At 50.4% G+C, this 21830-nt stretch overlaps 1 protein-coding gene across 3 annotated transcripts in view; it reads left to right on the top strand.

Moving 5' to 3' along the window:
• The window catches only part of SYMPK (symplekin scaffold protein), a 271438-nt gene extending 250775 nt beyond the window's left edge, over positions 1 to 20663 (top strand). For all 3 annotated transcript variants that reach the window (XM_082230948.1, XM_082230947.1, XM_082230949.1), the window contains exons 8-27: positions 853 to 1023; positions 2692 to 2931; positions 3069 to 3223; positions 3810 to 3960; positions 4651 to 4861; positions 5856 to 6006; positions 6628 to 6863; positions 7547 to 7628; positions 8355 to 8468; positions 9948 to 10095; positions 10663 to 10823; positions 11628 to 11736; positions 11925 to 12025; positions 12898 to 12988; positions 13171 to 13272; positions 14205 to 14392; positions 16969 to 17145; positions 18393 to 18533; positions 19665 to 19970; positions 20272 to 20663. In XM_082230948.1, coding sequence (XP_082087074.1) covers positions 853 to 1023; positions 2692 to 2931; positions 3069 to 3223; positions 3810 to 3960; positions 4651 to 4861; positions 5856 to 6006; positions 6628 to 6863; positions 7547 to 7628; positions 8355 to 8468; positions 9948 to 10095; positions 10663 to 10823; positions 11628 to 11736; positions 11925 to 12025; positions 12898 to 12988; positions 13171 to 13272; positions 14205 to 14392; positions 16969 to 17145; positions 18393 to 18533; positions 19665 to 19970; positions 20272 to 20553 — 3317 coding nt within the window. In that variant the 3' untranslated portion in view covers positions 20554 to 20663. The remainder of the gene's footprint in view (positions 1 to 852; positions 1024 to 2691; positions 2932 to 3068; positions 3224 to 3809; positions 3961 to 4650; positions 4862 to 5855; positions 6007 to 6627; positions 6864 to 7546; positions 7629 to 8354; positions 8469 to 9947; positions 10096 to 10662; positions 10824 to 11627; positions 11737 to 11924; positions 12026 to 12897; positions 12989 to 13170; positions 13273 to 14204; positions 14393 to 16968; positions 17146 to 18392; positions 18534 to 19664; positions 19971 to 20271) is intronic.
• Positions 20664 to 21830: the final 1167 nt, after the last annotated feature.

The following is a 21830-nucleotide window of genomic DNA, read 5'->3' on the forward strand; positions in this document are numbered from 1 at the left end:
CAGGATCTGTCCTTCCAGTGAGCACTCAGGGCTGATTTCCTTAAGAATGGATAGGTTTGATCTTCTTGCAGTCCATGGGACTCTCAAGAATCTCCTCCAGCACCAGAATTCAAAAGCATCAATTCTTTGGCGATCAGCCTCAGCTCTCACTTCCATACATCACTGCTGGGAAAACCATAGCTTTTAATATATGGACCTTTGTTCGCAAGGTGATGTCTCTACTTTTTAAAACATGAAAACATAGACCACCACAAATGAACAGCCACACCCTAGGCCAACCCCAACCTCTCTCACCACCAAAGGAACACAAGTGAATAGCAGAGAACCTGCACAAGTGATCCTGACAAACCCCCCCACATATATTAAGTATAATAGAAACATTGCCACCCGACCCCACCCATCTTCCCCCCTCCCCCTCTTTCCCCCTTTTCTTCCTAATGTCTCAACAAATGAAACTGATTTGTAAAAATGTTACATGGGGGGGGGATAATATGAGAAAGTGACATTGCACACACTTTTGTAAGTCAAGAAAATCTTTAATTAAATATATATATATATATACACAGTAAGCTGGTGAAGCCAAGGGAGGCGGCAGGGCTCCTGGGAAAACAGTCCTGGTCTGGACTAACAATAAGGGTGGATAAGTGCAGAGCCCAGGAAGGGGTATCAGGTGTCTTGGTCATCCTGGGAAGGGACCAAACATTGTCTGCTCTGAGCCCCCTCCTGTCTCGCCTGGATCATCTGCTGCAGGTGCAATATGGCAAGGTGCTTGCAAAGATGGCGGCAGCTGCAGAATGCGTTGAGATCTCCACCAGCCGTTCCTCACTGCTGCTTTTTGCCTCTCCCTCTCAGACGTTCTGTGGGAAGAAGGGAAGACAGCGCTGGACCAGCTGTTGAAGTTCATGGTCCACCCAGCCATCTCCAGCATCAACCTGACGGCCGCGCTGGGCTCCTTGGCCTCCATCGCCCGCCAGCGGCCCATGTTCATGTCAGAGGTGATCCAGGCCTATGAGACACTGCACGGTAAGCCTGCCAAGCTCACAGTATCTGGGACCCCGTATGTATACCTATTAAGATCGATCTGGTCTTCATTACTGGGGCTGCCCCAGTCTTTTTAAAAAATCAGAAATCTTCCTATCACCTTGAGGTGTTCCCTAAAGACGTGTAGTGATGGCGCCACATGTGCTTCTCTGGGGAGAACATTCCACAAACAGGGAGCCACTTCTCGTTGCGACCCTCTGAACCTCTCTGGGGTGCGGGACATAGAGAACGGCCTCAGGTGACAAGCGCCGGGTTCGGGTCAGTTCATACGGGGAGAGGTGATGCTACAAGTTTGTGGGTCGTAAATCCTTTGACCCACGTGAGTCTGCTGCAACGGCCCTGCAATAAATTTGATTTATTGCCACTCTGACAAACTGCAGCGGTGCCCACACGCACGCCCTGCCACGCTTCTCAGTTGCCGGATAATAGCAGAGTTCACACGCAGCGTAAAATGGCTTGTCTGTGTCAACGTGGCGTCTTCAATAACTCAGCTCGACACCAGTGCTTCTATTCTAACCCTCTTTATTTAGAAGCATTCGCAACAGAAAAGAAAAACCTTCAGAATCTAGCTGCAGGCTTGCAGCTTTCTGTCTCTAACAAAAACGAAACTACCTTGCTCACATTCTCAGACAGACTGCTCTCCAGAGAGAGCTCAGCCCCCACAGAGCACAGATCCAAGGAAAATGCCCGGGTCATGTGGGCAATGCACCCAGTGAATCAGGACGCTTCCTGGAGTGTTAACTTTTGGCTGTCCAGAACCACAACAGGTGATCCTTAAGGTATTGAGGTCCTGAGCTGTTTGGACATACAGTGGAACCTCAGGTTACATACGCTTCAGGTTACAGACGCTTCAGGTTACAGACTCCGCTAACCCAGGAATATTAAAATAAAAAAAATTCCTTCCAGTAGCACCTTAAAGACCAACTAAGTTAGTTCTTGGTATGAGCTTTCATGTGCATGCACACTTCTTCATGCACACGAAAGCTCATACCAAGAACTAACTTAGTTGGTCTTTAAGGTGCTACTGGAAGGAATTTTTTTTATTTTGACTATGGCAGACCAACACGGCTACCTATCTACTACCAGAAATATTACCTCAGGTTAAGAACTTTGCTTCAGGATGAGAACAGAAATCGTGCTCCAGCGGTGCAGCGGCAGCAGCGGGAGGCCCCATTAGCTAAAGTGGTGCTTCAGGTTAAGAACAGTTTCAGCTTAAGAACAGACCTCCAGAACTAATTAAGTTCTTAACCCGAGGTACCACTATATAGGCTTAATCAGCTAAATTAAGCGGGCCCAATGATGAGGTGCTGTAGAAGTGGGAACAGAGGGAGGCTGCATATTTCATATTTCCACTCAATTTCATCATCATCATCATCAATTTATTATTTATCCCCCGCCCATCTGGCTGAGTTTCCCCAGCCACTCTGGGCAGCTCCCAATCAAGTTTTAAAAACAATACAGCGTTAAATATTAAAAACTTCCCTGAACAGGGCTGCCTTCAGATGTCTTTTAAAAATAGGATAGCTGCTTATTTCCTTGACATCTGAAGGGAGGGTGTTCCCCAGGATGTTCCTCCTTGGGCCCGGGATCTGGGTTCCTCTCTAATGTTGTCGCTTGCTTGACTCGTTTCCTCTGCCCTCCTGCCGACAGCCAACCTCCCCCCGACGCTGGCCAAGTCCCAGGTGAGCAGCGTGCGGAAGAACCTCAAGCTTCACCTGTTGAGCGTCCTCAAGCACCCGGCCTCCGTGGAGTTCCAGGCGCAGATCACCACCCTGCTGATGGACCTGGGCACGCAGCAGGCCGAGATCACCCGCAACATGCCTAACCTGAAGGAGCTCCGCAAGCGCCCGCGGGATGATAGCGACCCTGCCATGAAGAAGATGAAGATGGGTGAGCGGGCAAAGGAGGGGCAGGAGTGGTCCGTGGGGAGGGACAGGCTCTTCTCCAAACGCTGTGATGATCCCCAACCGTGCAGCACCTGCCTCACCGCATAAAACACACAAAGACTTTCTCTTTCTCTGCTGCAGAGCCAAATCTTGGGGAGGATGATGAGGATAAAGACCTGGAGCAGGTGGCAGCCCCAGTCCCCAAGCCCTCCATCCAAGTCAGCGCGCAGTCGGACACGGACATCACCGCTGAGTTCCTACAGCCCCTTCTGACTCCAGATAACGTGGCCAACCTGGTAGGTTTAGCTGGCGAACGCGGCCCTTGGCTGCTCCTCACTTGAGTGCCGGGAGGGGAGAACCTTTTGCCAAAGGGTCTAGAAAGCAGACGGGGTGGCAGGAGACACAACCTCAGCTTGACCGAAGGGCGATCATTCTGGAAAAGCTGGAGAGGCACATGTCCCTTTGCATAAAGTTAGCCTGGCGCGCCTCATCCTTGTGAAAGCTGGATGAGTGGAGGTGTAGAAGAAGAAGAAGAAGAGTTTGGACTTGATATCCCGCCTTTCACTCCCTTTAAGGAGTCTCAAAGCGGCTAACATTCTCCTTTCCCTTCCTCCCCCACAACAAACACTCTGTGAGGTGAGTGGGGCTGAGAGACTTCGGAGAAGTGTGACTGGCCCAAGGTCACCCAGCAGCTGCATGTGGAGGAGCGGAGACGTGAACCCGGTTCCCCAGATTACGAGTCCACCGCTCTTAACCACTACACCACACTGGCTCTCTGCCCTATAATCTTGTAGGGCAAGATTGGCTTTTTCTTAGGAATAGAAGTGTTTTCCTGCTTGGCTCTGGCACGCCAGGCCCTCTCACCATCTTTCTGCCCCCCAGGTGCTCATCAGCATGGTGTACTTGCCTGAAAACATGCCTGCTTCCTTCCAAGCCACCTATACCCCGGTGGAATCTGCTGGCACTGAGGTCCAGATCAAGCACCTTGCCCGCCTCATGGCCACCCAGATGACGGCAGCTGGGTTAGGGCCAGGTATGCCCCTAAGAGGGACTCTGGGGGAGTTGCTATGAACTTCCAGCACAGATGGTCCCAATCTCTGGGTGTTTGAGCAATACAGTGGTCTTTGCATTTGCAAAGGTTTTGCTTTGTTTTTGCATGGGCCCATAAAGAAAAACTAACTGGATGCGATGGTTTGTGGGTGTGATTTTGCTAACTGTTTCATAGACACAGCTGAATGGATTTAATTTAGGGGTGGGGGAGTCCTCCTTTCCCTTGTAGGCACCCTTTCAGGGGTCGCATGCCAGTCAGTGAGTGGGACCAGAGCCCAAAGCAGGCGGAATAATGGGTGTGACTCTTCTATAGCAGGCTTCACTCCATCCACACAAATGGCAGTTTTCAGACATCCCAAAGAGGGCTGCTTTTGACCATGGGACTGAGGTTCTTGATCGCTGATTCAGATTCTCAGAATGCTTGTTATTGAGGCTAACTGTCATACATGATTACCAAGCCCAAACAGTAAAGCTGAGCCACATACTGAGGTATCAGGTATACACATTTGCAGCACTGTATTTCAGTTCTTGCTATTTATTTATGTAAGGGGTCTGGGAGCGGTCTCTCTCTCTACCTATAAGACAGAAGAGAAGTTTAAAAAGTTACAAGTTAGGGGCAGAGGATGAAGTGGGTTTTGCCAGGTGATTAATTCCCTCTTCCTCTCTCCTGCAGGTGTGGAGCAAACCAAGCAGGTCAAGGAGTCGCTGAAAGAAGAGAAAATGCTCAAACCGGAAAGCGTGCTGATCAAGCGGCGCTTCTCTGCTCTCAATACAGGCCAGGCCATTTCTGTGTTGGGAGCCCAGGGCTCTGTCCCCTCTCCTGAGTCTGGGGTGCCGCAGACCAAGCGGCGCCCAGAACCAATCATCCCTTCCACTCAGCCCAGGTGAGAGCCTTGTGAGAGCAACACCAGCCAGTGTGGTGTAGTGGTTAAGAGCGGTGGTCTCGTAATCTGGGGAACCGGGTTCGCGTCTCCGCTCCTCCACATGCAGCTGCTGGGTGACCTTGGGCTAGTCACACTTCTCTGAAGTTTCTCAGCCTCACTCACCTCACAGAGTGTTTGTTGTGGGGGAGGAAGGGAAAAGGAGAATGTTAGCCGCTTTGAGACTCCTTCGGGTAGTGATAAAGCGGGATATCAAATCCAAACTCCTCTTCTTCTCTTTGTCCTTTGAGGTTGAGGGGGGCGGTTCAGTTAAAAAACAATTAACAGGCAGCTCGTGAGACAAATGATAAACACCATTTGGAAAAGGGCCAAACACAGAACATAAAATAAATGTATATGAGTTTATCAAGGTTGCAGCATGGTCCTAAAGTTACGAGACTATCTAGTTATAGATAAATCCACGAAAACGGGAGACCTGTCAGAAAAAGTTGAGATGATTTCTTCATATTCACCTCGGCTGTCATATCCGTTCTCATCTATCTAGATTGTAAGCCCCTTGGAGACCGGGGACCGGCCTCTCTCTTTGTCTCTATTTAAAAGCACCCTGTATGTGGATGGAGCTACACAGAAAACTGACCTATTCTCTCCATCTGGTGGCCACTGTGGTCTCCCTGCTGCTCTCCTGAGCTGGTTGTGCGCGAGAAGGCATGTGCTTTGAGCAACCAGCTCTCGCAGGAGCAGTCTCCTTTGTTGCAAATCCCTTCCCGAGTGGCTGCTCAGCTTCTGTTTCCAGCTGCTGGAAGATCCCCCGCTTTCGTGAACTTGTGTCCTTACCCTGTTTCCAATTCCCCTGCATAATTGCAAAGGTTTTCCCCAAATCCTTGCAAAGAAGACATGGGGCACTGGTTGGATAAAGCGCCCTCTTCGCTTGAGCTTCTTCTCTGCCTGCCCTTCAGAGGCTGATGTGTTTTCCTTTCTCCCGCCTGCTTCTTCCCAGGTTGGCCGGAGCCACCGGCCGCAAGAAGATCTTCCGCCTGAGCGACGTGATCAAGCCTCTCACGGACGTGCAGATGGACAAGCTGAAGCTGGCGGCCGTGAAGCGGATCCTGTGCTCCGAGAAGGCCGTGGCCTGCAGCGGGGCTGCCCATGTAAGTGTCTCCCGCAGCCTTGGCGTGGTGGGATCCTGGTTGGGTCCAGCATCTCCACCTCACCTTCGCCAGCTTCCTTTTTTTTTATATATAAATTTTTTTATTGGTTTTTCACAATTTATATAAACACAAACAATACACAATACAAACAAACAAACACATAAACAAACATGTATAATTTCAAATCCTTTTTTTCTTAAACCTTACTTCCCCGACTTCCCCGTACCTCCCCTTTCTGCATCCCAGTTTCCAAATTTGTTTCAGCAAATCCTCCCCCTTGAGTTTATCTAATTTTCCCTTCTTCTTTTCTTTTACTTAATCTTTTACAGCTGCAGTCCCCTTTTTTTCTATAACCTCAACATTTTAGCACTCATTAACTTTACAATATTTCTTAAGATAAATTTTGAATTTCTTCCAATCTTCTTCCGCCGTCTCTTTCCCCTGGTCTCGGATTCTGCCAGTCATTTCGGCCAGTCCCATATAGTCTATCACCTTCGTCTGCCATTCTTCCAGAGTGGGTAGATCCTGTGTCTACCAATACTTTGCGATGAGAACCCTTGCTGCTGTAGTAGCATACATAAAAAAAAATCCTATACCTTCGCCAGCTTCCTTCTTTCGCAGGCCCGGGTGAAGATCCTCTCTTCTCTGGTGACCCAGTTCGAGGTCCCTCTCAAGAGCGAAGTCCTGACCTTCATCCTGGACGACACCCGCAACCGCCTGGACCTTGCCTTCGCCTGGTTGTACCAGGAGTACAATGCCTACCTGAGCCAATACCCCTCCGGCTCGCTCGACAACTACGACGAGTGTCTCATCGGCCTCCTCTCCGGTCTGCAGGAGAAGCCGGACCAAAAAGATGGGTGGGTGCTTGGGGTGTGTGGCGGGGTGAGGGTCAGGGACACAAAACCTCCCCTTTGATTACTTGATTTCCCTTTTAACCCCGTGACTGCCAGGCATTTTGAGAGCAAGATGGGCAAGCTACTAAACGCGCCCCAATATAAGCTATGGTGACCCCAGGTAAAGCCCCGCCTCCCCCACAAGAATATTTCAAGCATTTATCACCATAAACATTTTTTTAAACATACAAATTTTCTTCTTAACTTCCCACCCCTCCTTTCCTAATTGGCTCAGTCCTTGCCCCACAGCTCCTACAAGACAGGCCTGTGGCCAGAAATTCCTCACGGTTGCGGAATATTCTGGTGGAGCCAGTGAAACACAGAAATACTTGAAACATCAAAATCTGCTCTTTTAAATCGGGGCTTGTTCAAAGAACCAATTCTCCCGTACAAGTTTTAATCAATTTCTAATATGCTTAGGAATAAGATTAAGGCTAAAGAAGGGATACTTTGTTCTGAGATGGAGATGTTCTGAGATGCATACTTTGTTCTGAGATGGAGCACGTTGGCATGGCACAGGACTGTAAAGGCCACCAACTTAAAATGTTGCATCCCTGGTTATAAAATAATAAAGTTACTTCTGATTATTATTTTCTAAGCTCCTGGCCATGACCAAAGCTTTTTCTGTTGTTGTTTTCCTTACACAGGATCTTTACCAAGGTGGTACTTGAGGCCCCACTGATCACCGAGAGTGCCCTGGAAGTGATTCGGAAGTACTGCGAAGATGAGGTGCGTCCCTAATCAGATACCAGCTGGGGTTCATCTTAGAGCTCCCTCCATAGCCTTACAAGATTGCAGGGAAGGAAACTCTGCTTATACACCGGGGTCTGGCCCGCAAAGTATGCTTGACACGTTTTAGGGCAATTATAAAAGGCATTCCTATCAGTAATCCTACCCCAAACTAGAAGAAACGCAATGAAAGCTTCTGGGACCTACAAAAATAGGCTGCTGGATTGGCTATTCTGACCTTGCCTCCTCCTTCCAACTCGCTACTGTTTCACAAAAGCATCCCTGCAAAGTTCTCTGAAGGATGGTGCATAGTTATGGCTTGTTGGAAACAGCGTGTGGGTTCCCCACCCCCCGGCCACAGTTTAAAAGTTTAAACATTTTACACTGTTACTCTTCCCCCAAACTGACAGCCTCCCTGGGAATGTGTTCTGGGAGTTTGTTTGACTCCCAGAACTGTTTGAAAACCAAGGCACGGCTTCTTATTGGCTATAGGAGCTTCCTGCACTCAATCGGAAGCTGTGTTGTACATTAGACTTCCAAAAAACATTCACAAACCGGAACACTTCCGGGTTTGCAGCGTTCGGGAGCCGATTTGTTTGGGAGCCAAGCCATTCGACAACCAAGGTACCACTGCACACACACACACACACACACACACACACACACACACACTGCCCAAAACATTAACTGCACACGCTCAGAGCTTCTTTTGCAACTCTCTTACAGAGCCGGACGTACCTGGGCATGTCGACGCTTCGGGACCTGATCTTCAAGCGCCCGTCGAGGCAGTTCCAGTATCTGCATGTTCTCTTGGATCTCAGCTCCCACGAGAAGGACAAGGTGAGCCTGGACCCTGTCTCTCTGGTGCTGTGGTGTGGTCCAGGCAATGCAGCTGAAATAAGCTTGCAAGTCGCTCCTAACTGACCAGGGTGCCTGCAGGACTGCCTGCTCTTACACGAACCTGCCTAGCTACTAAGACCACCCTCAGAGGCATGGCTCTGTGTCCTCCTGCTTATAGGAAGTAAGCTGGGTGGTGACTGGAGGGCCTTTTCAGCTGTGGCACCTTGACTTTGGAACCTCTTGAAGAGATGGCCTGGTGCCACCTTTATTATCACTTTGGTTCCTGCCGAAAGAAGAGACTGGGGTGGGGTAAGAGGTTAATCTAGCCCAGCATCGTGTCCTTGTTGACATTTCCATTCCACCTTAAGGAACAGACATGGGATTGTTACATGTCACATGTCTGTTTACATTCCAGCACAGTATGCTGGGAACTTCTGTTGTGTATAGCTTTTGCTTTTAGCCACTGTCTCTGAGACAACATGAGAGAGAGACAACATGTTTCTTTGTCCTGATTTATGATTAATAAATCTGTAGTTGTAGTATTCTTCCACAAGCCTCACGCCTATTCTGTATGCACAGTTCGATCTGCTGATAGTGTGCCCTGGCTCTCAAGCCCGGATTGCTGATTTACATCAGAGCAGAGGCCGATGGGTCTTTGCAGCGGGGCGGCTGGAAGGAGACGACCCAGCTAGGGCTAGCCAGCTGGCCTCCCGGCCCTCTGCATGTCGACAGTCCTCACAGTGACCAATGAGATGCACCTGGGAAGCATGCAAGCAGGACACCAGTGCAACAGGCCTTTTAAATTTTGTCGCACGCTTTTTGTAACTGCTTGTTGTGATTTGTTGAATGGATTTTACAATGGTGTTGTGGTCATCTGGGAGTGGACCAGTGCTGGGCAACAGAGAGTGGACTTGGTGGTACTTTGAACCGCTTTGGGGGCAACATGCCCTTAGAAAAAGACTACATACCTAGCTGATCAAGGAGACTGAGAGCCTTGGTGATGCCTGTACACTTTCTGTCTCCAACCCTCTTCAAATTCTTGCCTTTGCTCTCCTTTTGGGGAAATGTCTGCTCTGGAACTTGCTCACAGTGGGAACAAGAACCAAAGAACACACTAGGGCTCATCCAGGCTTCCTTTTTTTGCTGCATTTCTAGGCACCGGTCCATGCTTTAAAGCATTGTGTCAGAGTGCTCCCACCCCACCCCCCACCCCCCGGTGCTTTCTCCACAAAAATCTGCTCTTTACCATTGAATCAGAGCAAAAGGCAATCTGCAGAAAACCTGAGTTGCTCTTTGTTCCTGTTCAGCACGAAAGAGTGGCTTTTTGCAGGGAAAGTCCCCAGGGGCGGGGCAGAAAGTAAGTGTGGAAGAGCCCTTAAAAATAATCTCAAATTTGAAGTTGGTTTTTAAAAAATCCTTGGGATTCCTGAAGCTTGCTAAGGCACTGTCAAATGACCCATCTTTTGCCACCCATCTCAGGTTCGCCAGCAAGCGCTGCTATTCATCAAGCGGATGTACGAGAAGGACCAGCTGCGGGAATATGTGGAGAAGTTTGCACTGAATTATTTGCAGCTCCTGGTCCACCCCAATCCTCCCTCTGTTCTCTTTGGCGCAGACAAAGATACAGGTAACTGGGCTGCACCAGATCCAGTTGTGTCCGTGAGCAGGTGGCTTGGCCAAAAAATAATGGTAAAGGTGAAAAAATCCCCATCGCCACTTAGAAACTGCTCACTCATGTGAAACTGCTTCCTGTATGGAGCCTTCACTGTGAGGCAAAACAGTGCATGTGTTGTGAACTTCTGGGATAGTTCAGTCCGTAGAGCACGAGACCCTTGATCTCAGGGTTGTGGGTTCGAGTCCCGCGTTGGGCAAAGATTCCTGGTTGTAGGTAGTTGGACTAGATGACCCTGGTGTTTCCTTCCAACTCTACAGTTCTCTGGTTATATATGTGACGGGTGATGGCATTCGCTTTCCTCCGTGCTCAAATGGCGTCCCATGTAAAAGAAGCTTTTCTAGGTTTATGGCTTTCTCCCTTTTATTATACAACAGGAACTCCAAAAGGAGATATTTCCCGTTTCACAGCTCCATTTCCCTAGTTGTGGTGAATGGCAAGGAGCCTGTCCCTGTGGCATCTGACACTGCATAATCCTTGGCGCTTGGTCTCTTTCTTCCCAACCCTCTTTTTGCCTTGCAGAGGTGGCTGCTCCCTGGACAGAAGAGACCATCAAGCAATGCCTCTATCTCTACTTGGCCCTCCTTCCCCAGAACCACAAACTGATTCATGAACTGGCGTCTGTTTATACGGAGGCCATTGCCGACATCAAGCGCACTGTCCTCAGGGTTATTGAGCAGCCTGTGAGTCGGCTAGAGAGGGGTACTGGGTGGTCCACCACAGGGGCGAACGAAGGCGTCATGACACCTGGGGCGGCAAACCGCTATGTACGGCACACGTGTCGTCGTTACGTACAGCGCATGAATGCGATGCCACACATGCGCTGTACATAGCAGTTTGCCACCGGCGCCGGGATCCTCTGCTCGCGGCTGCAGCCACAAACAGAGGATGCTCCGCGTGCAACTGCACAATGGCTGCTCACGCCACTGCGATCCGCCACAGGGTGCTTTCTTGTCACCCCCCAGACATGGCACCTGCCCCCCCCCCCCCGTTGCGACACCACTGGTCCACCATCATTCTTTATACTGTATTGGCCTGAATATGAGCCACACCCACAAATATGCTGCACCTTTAAAATTTGGCAGCTTGGGAACTGCGCACAGGACGGGTGCCGTCGTCCCACACTCTGGGCTGCACTCGGGGGAGGGGGAGCCGCGCCACTTTGCCAGCGGCCTTCCCCCCTTCATTCTGACAGCTCAGGGGAGGCTTGGGAGAGGCGGGCAGGCTGGGTGCTGTTGCCCCGTGCTCCTTCCCCCTCCCCACGCTCCTGGGCTGTTTCCTGGGAGAGGGGAGCCGCACCGCTTTGCCAGCGGCATAAGGTCGCGAATATAAACCGCACTTTAACTTTTCACGATCAGAATTTGGAAAAAAGAAAGTGTGGCTTATATTCGGGCCCGTACAGTAGATGGCTCTCCTTTCCTCACATTCTCATCCCCCACCCCTCCCCAAAAACCATCCTTTCGTTTATCTTTTCCTATCGCTTCCAGATCCGTGGGATGGGGATGAATTCCCGGGAGCTGCTCAAGCTGGTTAAAAACTGCCCCAAAGGTGCAGAGACCCTGGTGACCCGCTGCCTGCACAGCCTAACGGACAAAGGTACAGTTACTTCAATGTTTATATTTAGGTGCTGTCCGATACAAAGGCCTCACGGTGGCTCATGGCAACTCCACACAAGTAGTTGCTTCTGATAAATGCTGTGGAACTGGGATACGGGCTATGCAAAGCGGTCCAAGCTTGAGAGCTGCTGTTCAGTCACACAATCTAATGTGATTTTCTCCTCTTAGTTCCCCCCTCTCCAGAGCTTGTGAAGCGAGTTCAAGATCTGTACAACAAGAGGCTTCCGGATGTCCGGTTCCTTATCCCAGTCCTCAATGGTTTGGAGAAGGTATTTTCTGAGGCTCAGTTGGAGGCTTGCTTATGATCTGCAATACTCCTCCCCCCTGCTCCCTTTCTCTGCCAATATTATCTTGGTCTTAAGCCTTTTTAGTTGACATTTTCAATAGGCAGGTTATTTGGAACTTGGCTCAGGAATTCAAAGAAACCCCCCAAATAAGTGCAGTTTTGAAAAGCCTAGCCTGCTGTCTGGATTCAAAATGGCATGCACAGAAGAAAATCTGCTCCTTGATTTTGGGAGCCGCCATGGGCAATTGGGCACGAAATCTCAAGAGGTGTCCAAACACATAGCAGACAAGCAACTTTCCTAAAAGTACGGTAGATGAAGGAGAGACAGCCAACACATAACATGTCGGGATTTAAAACAGCTCTTCCTTCTTACCGATGTGTGCACTTTAGTGAATCCAGTGCAGACTTACAAGTTGGTGGAACAGAAGTTGGGGAAGCGAGGATTGTGCAAATGAGAGAGCTTAGAGGTTTACGGTTAAGTCTCCTCTCCCTTGGGTGCTGATGTGGAGGAGTTAATCCAGGGGGAAACTTCATAAGACGTGGGGATTGAGAAGAGGCTTAAAGGACGAGAGGGAGCCCTGCTTGAGTGACAGAGATGAGGGGAGCAGTGGGGAAGATGGCACAAGGGTCGGAGTGAGGGAAGAGGACCCCGGAGATTAGCAATGGAGGAGACAGATTCTGTGTGCTCTCTAGCGATTTGCAGGAAGGATTCCATGTTCCCGCTGCTTCTATTAAGTATCCCTGAGTATGCCCCTTCTGTTTGTGGTGCCTCATACCCGATTTTTTTTTGGGGGGGGGCTCTCTCCTCTGGTTGTGTGGTCAAGCATCATGTGCATTCTTGCATTTCCTTTCCAGAAAGAGGTGATTCAGGCCCTGCCGAAGCTCATCAAGCTGAATCCCATTGTTGTGAAGGAGGTTTTCAACCGCCTGTTGGGAACGCAACATGGTAAGGATCCTGGCCACATGGGGACCTTGAGTTTTTCGTGGCTTCCTGGGGGTCTTCTCAAAAGGGTGTCCTGAGGCTGTGGGGAGAGAGGTTTGCTCGGTTTGGAAGGGATCAGCAGACTCGCTGGCTTTACCATCTGTTCCGTCAATGGCTGATCTCTTCCTTGACATTGATTCCAACAGGTGAAGGCAACTCTGCAGTTTCTCCTCTGAATCCTGGGGAGTTGTTGATTGCCCTCCACAACATCGACTCCACCAAGTGCGACATGAAGTCCATCATCAAAGGTGAGGGAGAATTCAGTTGCTTGTTTAGAATCCTCCTAGCAGTTCTCCTCTGTGTTCAATATTTTGGGCTGCCATGGCTGCAAAAAAACCCCCACCCTTTCAAGACACATAGGTTAAATTTCCCCATTACATTTTTCCATTTGTGAAATTACAGTGGTACCTCTGGTTGCGAACGGGATCCGTTCCGGAGGCCCGTTCACAACCTGGAAAGACCGTAACCCGCATCTGCGCACGCGTGGGTCGCTGCTTCTGCGCATGTGCGTGACACCATTTTGCGCATCTGTGCGAGCAGCGAAACCCCGGAAGTAACCCTTTCCGTACTTCTGGGTCGCCACGGGACACAACCTGAAAATGCACAACCTGAAGCAAACGTAACATGAAGTATGACTTTACATCCATAGAGGAAATTCATACACTTGAACTAGCTGTGAGTGCTGGAGTTTATTTAGTATCCCAATCCTGTACAGTGGTATCTCCAGTTGCGAATGGGATCCATTTTGGAAGTCCGGCCACATCCCGAGGAATTCACAACCGGAGGTGCTGTTTCTGCACAAGTGCGCACAGCGAAATCTGGAAAAATACTTTTGAGTTTGCTGCGTTCACATCCTGAAAGATACGCAACCAGAGGTGTGCCTCTCTAGAGGTACCACTGTACATCTATTTGGAAGCGTGGAGTCCTGCTTCTCCCCTTAAGCAGATGTGGCGAACCTTTGGCCCTCTTAGATGTTGCTGAACTATAATTCCCATTTCTCGCTTGCTGGGGCTCATTGGAACTGTAGTTCAGCAACACCTGCAGAGCCAAAGGCTTCCCCATTCCTGTCGTAAAAGAACTGGCAGCTTCTGACCTCTGGTGTTCCCCTGCCCCTGTTACCTTGTGGCAGCAGCTCTGAGTTTGCAGCAGCAGCTGATCTTTTCCACTTCCCTGCTTGCAGCCACCAACATGTGCTTTGCTGAGCGCAACGTGTACACGTCTGAGGTGCTGGCCGTGGTGATGCAGCAGCTCATGGAGCAAAACCCGCTGCCCATGCTCCTTATGCGGACCGTGATCCAGTCACTGACGATGTACCCACGCCTGGGCGGCTTCGTCATGAACATCCTCTCCCGACTCATCTTGAAGCAGGTGAGAAGTGTCAGGAGCTCAGTCTACACTCGAGTAGGACCCTGGCAGAGACACATGTCCGACTGGCGTGTTCTCTCCCTCCTGGTCGATCATTCGGGAGCTTCAAAAGCTTTCTTCTGCCCGAACATCACAGCGACCGATGCCAACAGACACTGGCACACTTGGGGATCTGCAGAGTTTGCGCATCTCGCTTAACAGACCTCAGCAACTCAGCATTTTGGCTAATCTATTTACATAATAGTTAAACCACAGAGCCTAGGACTTGCTGATCAGAAGGTCGGCGGTTCGAATCCCCACGACGGGGTGAGCTCCCGTTGCTCGGTCCCTGCTCCTGCCAGCCTAGCAGTTCCAAAGCACGTCAAAGTGCAAGTAGATAAATAGGTACCGCTCCGGCGGGAAGGTAAACAGCGATTCCGTGTGCTGCTCTGGTTTGCCAGAAGCGGCTTAGTCATGCTGGCCACATGACCCGGAAGCTGTACGCCGGCTCCCTCAGCCAATAAAGCGATATGAGCGCCGCAACCCCAGAGTCGGTCACGACTGGACCTAATGGTCAGGGGTCCCTCTACCTTATTCACATATAAACACACACAGAGCACTGCAACATGGTTCCCTCTCTCTCTAGCATCAGACAGCAAAGAGAGAAAGAACAAAGAACCATAGTCCCACTTCACGGAAGACAGTAACACAAACATCCTGTCTCTGTCACTTCCCACTCTGTGGAGTCAAAACATATACCATCACGTGAAAGACAACAATCCCATGACTGCAATCATGGAGCGGGAATTCTAACAAGAAGGACGTGGGAGAGACCTGCCTTTGTCCTCTGCAGCCAGGTTCCCGTCGTCCTTTGCCTCTTGCACTCATTGCTGCAGAGGGCAGCACTTCTGGGCAACGCGGCCACCCTTCTAAGGGGACTGCTTCAGCGGATTCACTCTGTTGGGGGCAGAGGGAGGTCTCTTACTGCATGGCTGACTCTTTGCCAACCCGCAAAACCAAGAATATCTCCCGAGGGTGGGAGGAACAGCCCAGCACACAAGATACTGTAAGAAGAAGGCCAGTGGCCTGTCAAGTCTGGCATCCTGTTCTCACAGTGGTCAGATAGATGCCTGTTGGAAAGCCACAAGCAGGATCCAAGAACAGGATCCCCTCCTGCGGCTTCTTTGTTGTTTAGTCGTTAAGTCGTGTCCGACTCTTCGTGACCCCATGGCCCAGAGCACGCCAGGCACTCCTGTCTTCCACTGCCTCCCACAGTTTGGTCAGACTCATGCTGGTAGCTTCGAGAACACTATCCAACCATCTCGTCCTCTGTCATCCCCTTCTCCTTGTGCCCTCCATCTTTCCCAATATCAGGGTCTTTTCCAGGGAGTCTTCTCTTCTCATGAGGTGGCCAAAGTATTGGAGCCTCAGCTTCAGGATCTGTCCTTCCAGTGAGCACTCAGGGCTGATTTCCTTCAGAATGGAGAGGTTTGATCTTCTTGCAGTCCATGGGACTCTCAAGAGTCTCCTCCAGCACCAGAATTCATAATGTGGCTTCTAGCAACTGGTATTCAGGAACATTGCTGCCTCTGAGCCTTGTGGCTAGTAGCCATTGTTAGCCATTGTTCAGTTCTCTTCTAAAGCGGCCCAGGTTGGTAGCTATCACTGCCTCTTGTGGGAGGGAGTTCCATAGATTAACTACGGTACATGAATAATCATGGGACATGGCTGGTGCTGTGAGTTAAACCACAGGGCCTGGGACTTGCCAATCAGAAGGTCGGCGGTTCAAATCCCCGCGACGGGGTGAGCTCCCGTTGCTCGGTCCCTGCTCCTGCCAACCTAGCAGTTCGAAAGCATGTCAAAGTGCAAGTAGATAAATAGGTACCGCTCCAGCGGGAAGGTAAACGGCATTTCCGTGTGCTGCTCTGGTTCGCCAGAAGCGGCTTAGTCATGCTGGCCACATGACCCGGAAGCTGTATGCCTGCTCCTTCAGCCAATAAAGCGAGATGAGCGCCGCAACCCCAGAGTCGCCCACGACTGGACCTAACGGTCAGGGGTCCCTTTACCTTTTTATGAATAATAATAGTAGTAGTAGTAGTAGTAGTAATAATAATTTATTATTTATACTCCACCCATCTGGGTGGCTTCCAACCAAACAATACACACACAATACAGCAATAAACATTAAAAACTTCCCTAAACTAAGAGCTTTGTCAGTCCTGAATCTTCCACCGTTCAGCTTCACAGCATGTCCATGAGTTCTAGTGTTATAAGAGGGAGAAAAACTTGAGTAGCAAAGGACACTGCTATAGATGGCTTTTTTAAAAGATTGGACAGACTCATGTAGCGTAGGCCTGTGGGTGCCCACGATGATGGCACGATAGAGAAATGCAACCTCTGTGTACAGGTGCCTCCTATACCTCTACATACTGGTTGGCCTATAGGGGAAATCCAGTGCTTTCATGCCTGGCTTGTGACCCGTCCAGAGGCATCTGGCTGGTGGCCAGTTCAGCCTGATGAACCATAGGCCACTGGGGCGAGACACAGAGCAGGCTCTGGCTGCTGGTGCCGCATTTTAACTCTTCCCCTTCCTCCCCCAGGTGTGGAAGTACCCCAAGGTCTGGGAGGGCTTCATCAAGTGCTGCCAGCGGACCAAGCCCCAGTCCTTCCAAGTCATCCTCCAGTTGCCTCCTCAGCAGCTCACCGCCGTCTTCGAGAAGTGCCCAGAGCTGCGGGAGCCTCTGCTGGCCCACGTCCGCTCCTTCACCCCACATCAGGTACTGCCCCAAACGAAGCTGCAGTTGCAGAGCAGATGGTCCTGCAGCGAGCTGGGGGAGAGGTTATTCAAGTCAAAACAAAATTCAGAGTGCCTTTTTAAATCAAGGTTCGAAGTTTGAAGGGCATGGTTTAAAGCGGAGCTTTCCAAACTTTTCAGGTTGCTGACACACTTTTTAGACACGCCTCATTTTGTGACATATTCAGATTTACTAGCAAATCGCAGTTACAGGTAGGTAGCCGTGTTGGTCTGCCGTAGTCGGAAGAAAATTAAAAAAAATTAAAAATCCTTCCAGTAGCACCTTAGAGACCAACTAAGGTGGTTATTGGTATGAGCTTTCGTGTGCATGCACACAATATCTGAAGAAGTGTGCGTGCACACGAAAGCTCATACCAATAACAAACGTAGTTGGTCTCTAAGATGCTACTGGTAGCAAATTGGAGGTTAAACTAACCCCTTTCCAGCCCCAGGAGGAGCACGGGGAGCGTTCGCGTGACACACTGCAGCCAACACATTAATGTGTCATGACACAGAGTTTGGAAAGCTCTGGTTTAAAGAATCCTAAGAGGTAACTTGTTGGTTCATTTTACTGTATTGTATTCCTATCCCATTTTTAGCTAGGATTGGCTCCCAAAGCAGCCCACAATTAAAAACCGACTGAAAGGCATGATATATTAAGATACACAGACATTTATTACAGTCTTTTGGTTCCTGCTCCTTGTCTGTACTGGGCTCTTCCCTGGACAGGCACTGCTGAAGACAAAGATCCCACACATGCAGACCTTTCCTACCTAAATCAGGGCTGGGGAGCCTGTGCCCCCCCCCCAGATGTTGTTGGACTACCACTCCCATCATCCCAGACCATTGGGCACCCTGGATGGAGTTGAAGGGAGCTGGTGTCAGAAAGGGAGGGGCTCCCCAGCCCTGGTCTAAAGAGCCCTACTTGAAATTCAGTCCTTACAGCGGAGGTTGGGACAGGCCAGAAGACACAAGAAAACCCAGAACCACATCAATAATACTCCCATGCACGCAGTCCAGAACAGTAATTTTAAATAAGACCACAAAGTCTAAAACAGGTTTTCTTGCAAAACGTACTAATGAACTTCTGTTCAACCAGCCCAGTAGGATTTTAACCAAGACAGGGTATGTGTGAAAGTATCAGAGAGAATACTGTTTGAGAGAATACTTTCAAATGCAATGGTTGGCGCACGTCTGGATGAGGCACCCCCTCTGCTTTTTCTCCACCAGCAAGCTCATGTTCCCAATTCCACCATGGCCATCCTAGAAGCCAGCAACAAGCAAGACCTTGAAGGGAAGGAGTTGCAGCCTCTGGAGGAGGCGAGGGGCTCAGCCCCGCCCAGGACCAAGGAGCTGAGGAGAGAGAAAGAGGTCAGAGCGCACGGTGGGCAGGGAGGAGGCGGCGTTCATAGCATTCAACAAATGCAGGTTTTTGCCAGGTTACAGTAACATGCATAGTGAGCCTTCAGTGTGTTGGGAACGCCAGAAACGGAGGGTGGGGAGAAGGGAACTGTGAAGGACAATTCATCTGCCATTGGATTTCTGTTTCTGTGACCTTCACAGTCAACCTTGGCAGTCGGTCCCACTGTGTTCAGTAGGACTTGTGCTCCTATGTGAGCATATATAGGAGCGCAGCTTGAGTGGATGGTGGTAGGATGGGCAAAGCACTGTGGAGAGACTCGAAAGGGCCTTGGAGGGTAGAGAGAACCATTTCAGTGATGTCCAGTCAGAGTTTGCAAATGGGAGCAAGTCAGAGTTTGCAAATGGGAGCAGAAGTGCAATGGTTTTTATTTTTGCAAGCCTGCAGCACTGCAGATACGTGATCGCAATGTTTGGGGACAGCGCAGCTTAGCCCGAACTTGGAGACCTTGATGCAAACAAGTTTTGCGTAAAGGTAAAGGGGCCCCTGACCATTAGGTCCAGTCATGACCAACTCTGGGGTTGCAGCGATCATCTCGCTTTATTGGCCGAGGGAGCCGGCATACAGCTTCCGAGTCATGTGGCCAGCATGACTAAGCCGCTTCTGGCGAACCAGAGCAGCGCATGGAAACGCCGTTTACCTTCCCGCCGGAGGTACCTATTTATCTACTTGCACTGGTGTGCTTTCGAACTGCTAGGTTGGCAGGAGCAGGGACCCAGCAACAGGAGCTCACCCCGTGGCGGGGATTCGAACCGCCGACCTTCTGATTGGCAAGTCCTAGGCTTTGTGGTTCAACCCACAGCGCCACCTGCGTTCCTAAGTTTTACGTAGTGTTCTTTTATTTCTGCATGTTTGGGAACACTTTCACAGAAGGGAAGCCAGGCTACCTTGCTTCCCTGTATTAGACATAGAAATAGAGGCCCAGCGTGGGGAGGGAGGGATTCACCACAGAAGAGTGTTGGGAATTTGGACCTAGTGCCAGGAGCATGGTGCGCTCATTCCCCCCCCAAAAAAACTAGAAAGGGGTTTGAAAAAGGAGTGGGCACTTTGCAGGGCCTAACGCAGCTCATTGCCAATCCTAGGAAGAAATGGAGCCTCAGCCCCTTCTGCCTCGCGTGTCCCAGGATATGATTGCCCTGCGCTTGGCGCAGGAGAAGGCCCTCAAGCGCCAGCTGGAGGAGGAGCAGAAACTGAAGCAGCAGCAGCAGCCTCCCCGCCCGGCAGCCCCCCAGACCCCACTCCCTTCCGAGGAATCTGTGGACTTGCAGGAGGAGGTGCCTGAGGCGGAGACTCCCACCATCTTCATCAGCATGCAGGAGGAAGACGAGAGCTTTGGAGGAGACAGCTCCCAGCTGGATTCCAGCTTAGAGGGCCCCTGGCCACCCAAGGTACCGCAACTTTTTTTTTTTGCTTGCTTGTCAGTGGAAGTGGCCATCAAACCTCCTGTAGTTCCACCTATGAAAGCACCTCGGTTGTGTCTTGGATTTCTGTCATTCCCTGCCGAGAGGATTATAGACGCAGCGCAAGCCGCCGAAACCGTATCTGGTACAGGCAGGCATGCACTTGAAAGCCGGATTAATTTCCGAAGACAGCAGTCTTTGACACAAGTGGTGTTGAGCTTCTCTGCCTTTCGAGTTCTGAGCTTGGCTCTTCTGCACACTGATGGTGGTTTCTTGGTCTCTTCCCCAGGAGCTGCAGAGCAAGGAAGGAGCAGCCAGCAGCAGCAGTAGTAGCAGCAGCAGCAGCAGTAGCAGCAGTAGTAGCAGCAGCAGCGGCAGCTCAGATGAGGGATCCTCAAGCAAGCCACCCACAGCCAAGCAAGCCACCCTCTCCCTCGAGGAAGAGGAGCCGGCCGCAGACGGTGGGGCACCACCTCCTGCCCCTTCCGCTGCTCTGGCTGCAAACTCTCCCAGCCCAGCAGAGGAGCTACCGGACCCCGTTGTGGAGCAAGATGAGAAAGCGGACAGCTGATGATTCAGGAAAAGAAGATGGGGGGGAAGGGGTTAACTGGGAAAGGAACCAGAAAAATAAGAATAAAGTGGATTAGATTTCTAAATAAAGAATCTCGGGTCTCAACTGCTTTTCTGTCTGTACTGGAGTTGTTGTTTTTTATCCTGCTTGCGTAAAGTGGGGTGGCGTAGTTCTTAATTATAAAAAAGAGATAATCTGTTAGTTGGGTAAACACAGCTGATGCTATATGTAAATTACCTTGAACTTCATGTGCCTTGGAGGTAGTAAATATGGTTGGTTTTTTGGGTGGGGCTGAGAGGAGGAGGAGGAAGGAGATGGCTTAGAAAAGCCTGGTGCCGTCAGACATTTTTTTATTGACAGGTAGGTAGCCGTGATGGTCTGCCATAGTCAAAACAAAATAAAAAAAATTCTTCCAGTAGCACCTTAGAGACCAACTAAATTTGTCTCATACCAGTAACAAACTTAGTTGGTCTCTAAGGTGCTACTGGAAGGATTTTTTTTAATTGAATTTTTATACTGCCCTATACCCGGAGGTCTCAGGGTGGTTCACAAAACCACAAATTATATAATCAAAATAAAAGAAACATCCCAATAACCCCACCCTAGCCTACAAAAAACACATTTTTAAAGGGCATTATATGTAAATCAGAACAAATGCCTGGTTAAAAAGGAATGTTTTTGCCTGGCGCCTAAAAGTGTATACAGTGGTCCCTCGGGTTAAGTACTTAATTCATTCCAGAGGTCCGTTCTTAACCTGAAGCACCACTTCAGGTAATGGGGCCTCCTGCTGCCGCCACAGCACGATTTCTGTTCTCATCCTGAAACTCTATTTCTGGGTTAGCGGAGTCTGTAACCTGAAGTGTAGGTAACCTGAAGTGTATGTAACCCGAGGTAAAACTGCAATGGAAGGCGGCAGGTGAACCTCCCTGGGGAGAGCATTGCCCAGACAGGGAGCCACTGCAGAGAAGGCCCTTGCGTTGCCACCCTGAGGTTTCCCACTTCCGAAGGCCCCCTGCCCTCCATCCTCTCTGCTCCCGAGGCAGAGGCCCCGTTGCTAAGCGCAGGCCCCGTTGCTAAGGCCCGCATCCTCCCTCGGTTGCTAAGGGCCTCGCCCTCTCCCCCAAGCCCCGCCCCCGCCCAAGGCCGCCGTCGCTCCAGCGAGGCGGGGCTCCCCCGTCGCCCAGCAACCTCCCTTCCGCCCGCCCCCCTCCGGCGTTGCCACGGCGCCGCGGCGCAGCTTCCGGGCGCGGCGAGGTGAGCCGCGGGTCGCGACTTCC

Source organism: Podarcis vaucheri (genome assembly GCF_965113315.1).
Source record: "Podarcis vaucheri genome assembly, chromosome: 7".
Classification (NCBI taxonomy): domain Eukaryota; kingdom Metazoa; phylum Chordata; class Lepidosauria; order Squamata; family Lacertidae; genus Podarcis; species Podarcis vaucheri.